Below are 11,013 nucleotides of genomic sequence, written 5' to 3'. Positions count from 1 at the left end.
TTGGTATCGGCCAATATTCCCAGTTTTCTGGGGAAAAAAGATATTGATGGAAAAAGTACAATAACTTCATAAATTTTGGTGTCACCCATATTTTCTTTTCCTGTTTATAGTTTTGAATGTGTGTATTAATCCAACTTTTTGAAATTAAGACTATTTGAATGTTATGTTTGTTAGTTAGTCAAAGGCATAATGTGTATTGTGCCATGGTTGTATTTTATGCAGTAAAATACTTTTGTGTCATCTACCAAAAACTCTTTTGGTAAAGAATTTTACTAAGATACTGACTTATTAATTACAAATATTGATTTTCTGGAGACCTGCACTGTAAATTATTTACAAAAATGTAATGAATCGGGTTTGTATCGGTTATCAGATCTGTTGGAGATTTGTATTGGTAGTTGGAGTGGTGTTATAACAAGTAAAAAGTAAAACCCTCTCCCAGAGCCAGGTCTGTGGTCAGGCGGGACATTCGACGGAAGTAGCCTAGCTCCTGTTGTGGAATGAGCGTCGGTGCAGTCTCAAACGGCAGTTCTGTTTGGCACAGGCTCGGCCATGTACGTCATGAGCCGTCGGGGCAACCGGCAGCTGGTGCTGGACAATTACATCTACAAGCGGAACGAGGTGAGCGCGGTGAAGACGTTCTGGATTTGCACCAGCTACCCAGTGACGAGGTGTCGTGCTCGCGTGGCCACCGTCGCCAGCATGGGGGACGCTGTGATCCCCGTCTGCCGGGAGCACAACCACGCGCCCCACACGGGCAAGATCCTCCAGAGGCTGAGGGAGCAGTCCATGTTCTGAGCCTCCTCATTGGTACAGCAAAAACGTTATTCATTGAAAGTATTTTGCATTCTAGTTAGACCCTTTTTCCACCTGATTCTTCAGTATCACAACAAAATGAACTCTTAAAAAAAAAAACTGCCGATGCTAATGACTTGAAACTCGCACACAGATAGTAACCCCAGGATATAAAGTCTTTATTTAGTTGTGATCTTAACGTTTTCTCTCCATAATATTTATTTCCGTAGGGCATTACAACTAACTCAGAGTTGTAACCGTATTCTTTTTTTTTATGTTTACTATGTGTCGGTGTGTGTTCAGAAACATAAGAGATGTTATTTTTTTTTTACCTCAATGCTACCAAACACAAAAGTGTTTAAAAGAGAAAGACCAGCCTATGTAAAAAAAATTGAAATCTTTCCATCAGTTTGGTAGCTGCAATACCATTGACGAAGGCTTAAGACTTTTTTTATAACATCCCTCTTTTTGCACCACGGGTTAAAAATCAAATTTAGTCTAAATTAGTGGATTTTGTCTTTGTCGCTTAAAAGTAAAACACATGTAATTATATGTACATATCAAGGACAATTGCGTTGAACAACTACTTTGTAACACTAACACTTTATATTCTTTTGTAATTTTATTAGTCCAGGAGAAAGTCTAAATAATTGAAAATAAAAAGTAAAGCTAAACATATTTTTAATGCAATATCTAAAGACAAAATTTAATTATTTTTACTAGTAGTGAAATTTTTAATAATTCTTTTTCATATTTATTTATGTTCCTTTTCCATATTAAACATATAAAAAAACCATACGTAATAACTTAAAAGTGTTTTGTACTTAGTAAATAATTATTTGGGATTTTAAATAAAAGCTGAAACTAAACTGAAACTATATTTGGGATTTTAAATAAAAGCTGAAATTAAATTAAATATTACTTAATAAATAAAATTAGGAAAAACAATTTAATTTCATTAGATTTTATGTTTTGCCTGGAATTTGGGTGTTACGCTGTGTATTGACTTCAGTGTAGGTGGTATTTTAATATAATTATGGTTCACCTTATAATTTTGCCTCTAATAGTAAGTTGTGGCAGAATAACCATTTTATAAAATGTTGGAACTAAGGTTGTTTGTGGCCTTTAAGCTTTTTATTCAATATTTTTGTGAAACAAAACTTGTATAGATTTTATTTTTAGAAAAAATTAATTATAATAAAATAAGTTTTGTGTATTATTTTCACAAATTGTTGAAATGTAAATGTAAACTGCATACTTCATGATATAGTTTGAAAATTTTCCCCTCAAATAAATTAAACTGCATTATTTGCCCGTAGCAATGCAATTAAAAGTTATTAAGTTTGATGTCTGTAGTATCACTTAGTTTTTACATTAATGTCCAAAAGTAAGAAAAATGTGATCTTGGCAGCTAAATATGAAAAAAGCGTGCAACAAAGATTCTCAAATTTGTGAGGAATTTGACCGCAAAGTAAAATAAAATAACATTTTTCTGGGAGGAATTTAAAGTATTTAAACCATATCATGGAAGTTGCCAGTAGCATTGTTTTTAAAGAGAAAAAAAATTTAAGTTCTGTAATACAGTTGATTACTCTTTATTTGTACACCTCAGAAATGTTAATTATGTAACTTCAACATTTAATATGCAAAACGTATATAATATGTATCTTTTCATTTAATAAAAGTTAAACCACTGAAAAAGTTTTACCTTGGTTAATTACATGCCTACGTGGTTATTTTTTTTTTTTACAATAACGGTATACAGGTCCATTCTGTTTGCTATTCCTGACATCACAAATCAAGTTGTTACAGTGGGATACAAATGCGGCTCAGTTTCGAACCGAACCATGGTTCTCTTTGGCTGCAGGCTCGGTGATGTACATCACGGGTCGCCGGGGCAGCCGGCAGCTGGTGCTGGACGATTACATCTTCACGCGGAACGAGGTGAACGCGACGAAGACGTACTGGATATGTCAGGACTACCGCAGGAACGGGTGCCGCGCCCGCGTCGGCACGGTGGGAGACTCCGTGTACTCCGTCTTCCGAGGGCACAACCACGCTCCGCACACGGCCAGGATCCTGGACGAGTTGCGGAAGAGAGCCGGCGCCAAGTGACTTCCGAGGATGATCCGATGCGTTCGGTCACTCTGTGCCATGTGCGCTGCTGCGTCCCTCCAAGTGAAGTACAATCGCACTTTAATTCGATTTCAGATGATACTAGCTAAAGTACCTGGCATGGTCTGGGCTTTATGCAGAGTGAAGAGGCTTCGTTTAGAGGGATGGGGGTAGGGTTTTTTTTTTGCAATAAGTTGTAGACAATAATTTTCCTCTTATTTTGAATGTCAAGTGTGCAAAATTTCATCAAGCTCTGAATATAAATGTACAGTCAAACCTCTCTGAAACGACCACTCACGGTTCCCAGGAATAGGGTCGTAATAGAGAGGAGGTAGTAATAAATGTTTTCCGAAATTTTCAGTTGATTTCAACCCCCCTCCCTCCCAAACCGCTACTCGCTAAGAAACCAGCCGTACAATGGCAGGATACTGTCACTCACAATGCTAGACGGCTTTGCTTTAAACCCACTTTAACCTTCATGACAAGTCCGTCGCCCTTCGCCCTACAGGCCACCTCTAAAGAAAATATGTCAAAAGACAGTTTATTTTTACTGGTTAGTTTACATGTACGATTTCTTGCTTGCCGTAGTTAAATACACTAGAACCCCGATGTCACGAAACCCAGATTAAACGAAGCAGTAATTTTACGAATACATTCTCGGGAACCGTCAAAAAATTGGACATTTTGACCAAAATGTGAAAAACAGAAAAAAATTAAAAAAAAAAAGTAATGAAATATTAAAATCTGTTAATTTTAACAGACAGCATATTTTTGTGTCAGCTTTAATACTTCCAATAATGTTCATGTAAGAATAACAAAAAAAAAAAAGGGTCATTTACTTTAAAAATATGGCAGCTGTAGGTTCTGCAACATGAGTGGGCGCACAAGAAGCTCGCTCAGCTGGCTGGCGGCAGCGGCTTCATGACGCATAAGCTCACCCCTCCCTCCCCTCGGTAACATTCTTCAAGGCTAGCTCATCCCTCCCAGACACACAAACCATCTAGTGTCCTCCCTTATAACACCCCAACTTCGCTCCCCTTTGAAAAACCTTCAGTGAGAAAATTATCTTTTCACCCTCCCTTGGCTTTTATGAATGGGGTACTAAGCGGTGAGGGAGGGGTAAGAGCGTTGTAAATATTTTCTGACCCCTCCCTCCCCAACAAACACACCCAAAGAAAGTACTATGTCAAAATATGTCACTTTTCACACCAAGTTCGAGTTCAGTCATCTCTGGCAAGGAATTTAAAAGCTTTCAAACTTAAATATAAATGTATTTTAATAGCAAGGGTCCTATGAAAAGGAATATACTGAATAAAATCAAGCTACTGTCACCAAACCAAGCATAAAACGGCCCAATGCGTGGTCGCTTCGTTATTGTTCGCGCGAGAGGCGAGACGTGGAATGTTAGAAGAAAGATAAATGCGGGGGAGACAGACGGCAGCCAGTGTGTTTCCTGCGTGGGGAGTAAGTGGCGTAGCTTTTTTTATTTTTATGCTGGGTGAAGCGACCTTTTTCTGTCAACCCACGGGAAAAGATAATTGCTTGAGCTGTCAAAATAAACATCGCTGCGGCAGTTAAAACAGGTCGAGGCGGGCGTGCATCCAGTCAGTTGCTGTGTATATCTACTCAAAAAACAAAACATCTCAATTCATAACAAGATTCCTTATAACCTACACGCATTGCCGGATGTTTTCAGCCTGATCCATGCAAGTTCTTTAGCCACGTTTTGAATGAAAACAACTGGTGGGCCAGTGTTGTGCCCTGTTTTGGGGACACATAAAGCTTTTATCAATTTGCTGGTGTTCACTCGCTGCGGCCGGAGGGTTTTTCCTGCGTTGTATTATTAGTAATTAATATTTAATGGTATTTTATTTATTAAGTCATAATACACAAAATCGGAAAAGAAAAAAAAAAAAGAAAAAACCTGCATAAGTCATCAACAATAGTTCACAAATTCAAGCCAGAAAATATACCAAATCGGACTTCAAAAACTAAGCAAACATTGTTAACCAATAGTAATCAAAATCGAGAGAAATCCAGCAGGTAGCTTTGCCTTAACTGCATACCACACTAGACACTTGCAAAAAGCTAAACGTAAACACGTTGCCACAAAAACCTTTATCTGCACCCTGCCGGCAAAGGGACGTGGAATGGGGATTGTCAAGCGCTGACATTGGTCGACAGGAAGTGGTATCTATTTTTAGGCATGCGCTGCTACGGCAGTACAGCACTGGGCAAGAGGAACGCAGTAACACGCCACTCACCACAAGAAACTTATTTTCTGTCAGATTTTATTCAGATTTTCGGCAATTTTTTCATGGTTCCTCGAAATTGGATTGTAATAGAGGTGGTCGCAATAAATGGGGTTGCAACAAAAAGGTTTTACTGTAGATAAATATAAAGAAATAAAACCCACAGACTGTCTGTTTCATAGACATTATAAATAACTCTCTCTCTCTTTTTATATATATATATATAAAAAATATATAATGCCAAAGGTGTTAGTGTTATTGATGGGTGGATGCGTAAACAAGTGTCAAAAAGATTTGTTGTTTTCAATTTTGTTGGCAGTAAATCTACTTAATATACTGCAAATTTTTGATAAGTAAACATCTTATCTCTCAGTATACTGCATGTAGTAGGAGTAATTTCGTAAATCGAACAGAAGTTGTACGAACGTAAATGTGTAACCGCAGCGTTGAAGTCGTCAAGGTAGCAGACCCACGTATAGTAACATATACCCGTATATAGTCAATTTCGTAAACATTATGGGGCGTGCCAACGTATTGGTGTGCAAAATGAAACTTTTATAGTGAAACTACCCTGAAAAATATTTGGTAAACTAAAATTCTTAGTAAAAAGTAATTAAAAGTTTAAAAATACCTAAGAAAACTGGCTTTACTATGATTATAATACATATTTTCCTTGCTAAGTCCTACAGGCTGGTAGCACAGCAGTGGAATGTGCACTTTTAAAGCTCAAAGGGGAATTTTTGACATACTAGTTCAAACTTCTCCACTGAAATTGTTTTTGCTTTTTTTTAATAACATAATATAATATAATGTAATAATAATTTTGAATCTGCTCAATAAAGTTAAGGTTTGTTTGTAGGAAGTGTTTACAGACTGATTTCAGTCGTTTAAGGAAAAATAAATATACAAACGTGTACTTAGTGTTATAATATGTATTTAAAAATTGTGCAGGTTAATATTTTGGCTTTGCCATAGAAGTATAACTTAAATGTGTGCGGACAATCGTAATAACCCTTACTCTTAAATTGCGATCTCAAACCACCACACTAAAAACACTTAGAATATTGATACAATTAAATTTTATACTGGGATATTCTTTCATGGACAAACTGTATAATTTATTTTCCATCTCACAGCTGGTCTAGTTCTCTTCCCTCTTTCTTTGTTTCAAAGAGAACATTGCAGATAGGTACCTTTTTATAGTGTGTAAGATGTGCTTTAAGAACACCATCCGAGAAAAAAAAATGGTGTCACAGTCTGTGTGATGGCAGACTGGATCATGACATTTTCCCCTCAAACTACATGACTTTTCCAAGATTTCTAGTAAGTCCCAGTACAACTTCCCTGACTTTTCCCTGATTTTTCCTGACTTTACAGAATATTTGAGAATGTTAATTTGTTGGTTCCATAAACATTGCTGCCTTTCATTTTGAAGTGGGTTTGTTGATTAAACAAACCATCAATATTTGATGGGGTGCTTGATGTAATTAATATTTTCATGGTGTCAGTAATGTTATTTTTGTTTGGCATTTGCACTATTGTATTACTGTTCTAAATTTTACTTGCAAAAGTTTACTGAATGTGATGCCATATTTTTTTTTAAAGAGAGATAAGAAAACAGAAATTTAAAAAAAATGTTGACTGGGCATGCATATAGTTTGCAACATAGTTGTACCTTATTGTCCAAATTGACCAGAATTAATTACCTAATTATTTCAACAGTCACTTCCATGCCTGATATAGGTAGTTTTTAAAATGGTATGTAATGCAATTTACAAATTTAAAAATAGGACCGCTTATATTTATTTTTTCAGTCATTCCTTTGAGTAAATTATCTAATCTATATATGTGAAAATGAATATTTCTTTCTTTTTTTTGTTTATCCCGTATGCATTCCTAAACTATTAATCTGATCTCCATGAAATTCTGCACACTTGACCTTTGAAACACAAGGAAGATCACTGTCTAGAAAAGATTTCGAAAAACCACCCTTATCCCCTATGCCCAACTCTTAAAACCAGATTTTTTGTACTTTTTGATGAAATTGAGCAGACTCGCTTTTAAATTAAGGAGGAAATTACTGTCTTCAATTGATTTAAAAGGGAATAGTGAAAAACCACTACCATCCCCTTTCCCACCCCTTAAGGCAGAAATTTAGTACGTCTTGATGAAAAGTTGGACACATGACATTCAAAGTAGAAAATTACTGTTTAACAATTATTTAGAAAAAAATGTGTGAGGCCACTGCCTACATGAGATTTTGATAAACCACCCCCATTCCCTCCCCTTAAAACAGAACTTTATGATGAAATTTTCTTCACTTTGCATTCAAAATAAGAGGAAATTACATTCTATAATTTAATTCTAAAAAAGAGGTAGGTCACTCATTGTGGAACTACCTCCCTTTCCATCCCCTAAAACAAAATTTGTGTTCCTTTTTGATGAAATTTTGCACACTGGGCATTAAAATTATCTTCGTTTTAAAAATATTCTCCCGTCCCCCTGTCTACTTGAGAGTTAGAAAAAACCACCCCATAATTAACCTTACTATGCCTAAAGCAGTATTATGGTACTCCACTCGCTCTATACATCTCCCTTTCTTGCTCCCTCCCCCTCTCCCTCCCCCTCTTTTCCCCTCCCCCTTAGAAAAAACACCACATAATTAACCTTACTATGCCTAAAGCAGTATTATGGTACTCCATCTCTCACTCTATATATCTCCCCCCTTTCTCTCTCCCTCCCCCTCTCCCTCCCCCTCTCCCTCCCCCTCTTTCCCCCCCTTAGAAAAACCACCCCATAATTAACCTTACTATGCCTAAATCAGTATTATGGTACTCCACTCGCTCTATATATTTCCTCCCTTTCTCTCTCCCTCCCCCTCCCCCTCTCCATTCCCCTCCCCCTCCCCCTCTTCCCTTCCCCCCTTAGAAAAACCACCCCATAATTAACCTTACTATGCCTAAAGCAGTATTATGGTACTCCACTCGCTCTATATATTTCTTCCCTTTCTCTCTCCCTCCCACCTCTCTCCCCCTCTCCCCCCCTCTCCCCCTCTCCCCCTCCCCATCCCCCTATCACTTCCCTTCCCTCTCCCTCCCCCTCTCCCTCCCCCTCTCCCTCCCCCTCTTTCCCCCCCTTAGAAAAACCACCCCATAATTAACCTTACTATGCCTAAATCAGTATTATGGTACTCCACTCGCTCTATATATTTCCTCCCTTTCTCTCTCCCTCCCCCTCCCCCTCTCCATTCCCCTCCCCCTCCCCCTCTTCCCTTCCCCCCTTAGAAAAACCACCCCATAATTAACCTTACTATGCCTAAATCAGTATTATGGTACTCCACTCGCTCTATATATTTCCTCCCTTTCTCTCTCCCTCCCCCTCCCCCTCTCCATTCCCCTCCCCCTCCCCCTCTTCCCTTCCCCCCTTAGAAAAACCACCCCATAATTAACCTTACTATGCCTAAAGCAGTATTATGGTACTCCATCTCTCACTCTATATATCTCCCCCCTTTCTCTCTCCCTCCCCCTCTCCCTCCCCCTCTTTCCCCCCCTTAGAAAAACCACCCCATAATTTACCTTACTACACCTAAAGCAGTATTATGGTACTCCATCTCTCGCTTTCTAGCTCTCTCCCTCCCCCTCTCCTTCCCACTCTACCTTCCCCCTCTCTCATTCTCCCTCCCCCCCTTCCCCCCATACACCCCTTCAATCAGAATTGTACAACTCTTGATAAAGTTTGCACTTTGGACTTTAAAATTAAAAAAAATATTTTCTGTACATATGATTAAAAATAAAAAAATCCCAGTAACCCTGTGATAACCTTGAGGTACTTCAGCTAAAATGTAATAAGAATAACAGGAAAAAAAAATTATTAATATATTTTGTTGTTTGAGTACAGAATGTCTGCAGTGTTATGAGTAACAACAGTGGTTTATTTTGCACTTGACGTCTAAACAATTTTTTTTTCCTTTATCCAAAATAGGATAAGGAATAAAAAAGATTTTTTTTTGCTATTTGTGTAAATATATTTTTTGGGGTAAGTGTGTGTGTGTGTGTATTATAAGTAAATGTTCATAGTTTGAGCACATCATCGTTCTAGATAGTGACGCAATGGATATGACAGAGCTTTGTTTTTGGAATGGCTCTCTAATGACTGCAAATGTGTCACAATGAAGATGAGGTCACACAGAAAGCTAGGCTATGTACACAGTTTTCTCTATATTTGCTATGTATGCTATTTTTGCTGCGTCAGGTGGCCAGACAGATCAGTCTAGTTTGCGATGTCGGAGACTCATGCCTTGGGAGTTGAGTGATGATTCCAACGATTATGATTTTTTGCTGGCTCTCACAGTATGTAAACATAAACAGAAATGGATTCATGAAGTTAATCAAAAAATAAAATAAATTCATCATAATAAAGCGGTTGCTTGTCAGGACGAAGCCAAATTTATGGATTATTTCAGAACAAATACGACTCGGTTTGATAGCATTCCTTTGAAATCAAATCCCAGGCATTGTCCTGCATATCCTGCGTTCTGTATTCATCCGTCGATTTATTCCATAAATCAATATTTCCATACTTCAATGAATTTTTGCGTCAACATGTCTATTTGAAGCACTATACTGAGAGATACAAAACTTTATAAAAAGCAAAGGCAGAAGTACAACTCAATTCCACATGTAAACATGTGTTTGTTTTATTATCTGCGCATGTGCAAAGTCAGGGACATTTAGAAAAATAGCAGAGAACCAAACACCCGTCGACTTCGCCAGGTTCACCAACATAGCAAACACAACTTGGTGTGTCTGGTGACACCTGAGATGCAGCAGACTAGATTTTACTCACGTAACGAAAATAGCAAGCATAGCACTCGCTGTATGTGGTCAAATCTTGAGAAGCATGCATTATTATCAGCAATATCAGGGCCTTTCCGAAGTGATAAAATAAATAAAACAAGGAGCAAGGCCCTGTATTTAAATAAAATTCGTAAGAGAAACTTAAAAACGATTGTTCAAAAAAATTATTTAACATATAATGTATTTTTTCTTGTTTTTGGATTTTGGAATATTGTTATATGATTAAGTCAGTGTTAACAAAAAACAGTCAATCAACCAAGCAAATTGTGGGTGTTGGTGACGATTCTTGACAATAGTTATTAAGTTTTGAAATTAGTGTTTTAGTAACGGAATTCTTATTTGTGTTGTGGATTATTTTTTTGATAATGTTGTTAAATCATAATGTTGTATAAAATGTGTTTATAAGGAATATTAAGGTTAAAAAAAAAAAGGTTGTTGATTGATATAACATGCATCCTTTAATGTTGCCTTCAAAAGAGAGCAAAATAAATCAAATATTATGGTTCTGAATGAAGTGATTTTAATTAAATAGTATACTTTTAAGTTACTACATACATCAATTTATTTAGTTCCTCTGACCATCCACACTTATGAAAGTTCATTCAGAAGAAGAAGAGAGAAGAACCATGCAAGTTACATGAACTCACAGTTAAGTAAATTCTTGACTGGTTAATTGGCTTGCTCATCATGACTGCTGACTTGTGTCTGCTTGATTTTTGGCCTCGTGCATTTTGCTTATTTGCTCACATGTTGTTGGTCATTGTTTATTCACCTTTAATATTCCATGGAAATCATTGGCACATTCCGGAAGGGATGGGGGGAGGGCTAAGGGGCTCAAGCCTCCCCCCTCCCCCCAAAAGCATCTGTAATTAAATTTGATATTAAATTTGATATTATCCTGCTTTATTAGTACTACACTACCTACAGTACAATTGTTATCACTATTACTTAATTGATTTTAAGTAGGTATAGTATGTTTTCAATTTTAAATTTTT

The 11,013-nt window shown here is 37.2% G+C and overlaps 1 protein-coding gene across 1 annotated transcript; it reads left to right on the top strand.

The window, feature by feature from the left end:
- The first annotated feature begins 457 nt into the window (after positions 1–457).
- On the top strand, positions 458–2,750 carry LOC134534012 (uncharacterized). The gene is made up of 2 exons (XM_063371901.1): positions 458–810; positions 2,663–2,750. Exon 1 carries the CDS (start codon positions 553–555, stop codon positions 796–798), a length of 246 nt encoding a protein of 81 aa, XP_063227971.1. The 5' UTR covers positions 458–552; the 3' UTR covers positions 799–810; positions 2,663–2,750.
- The last annotated feature ends 8,263 nt before the right edge of the window (positions 2,751–11,013 follow it).

Source organism: Bacillus rossius, chromosome 7, assembly GCF_032445375.1.
Source record: "Bacillus rossius redtenbacheri isolate Brsri chromosome 7, Brsri_v3, whole genome shotgun sequence".
In the NCBI taxonomy this organism is placed as follows: domain Eukaryota; kingdom Metazoa; phylum Arthropoda; class Insecta; order Phasmatodea; family Bacillidae; genus Bacillus; species Bacillus rossius.
Note: the sequence above shows the minus strand (reverse complement) of the source record. Positions and strands in the feature narration are given on the sequence as shown.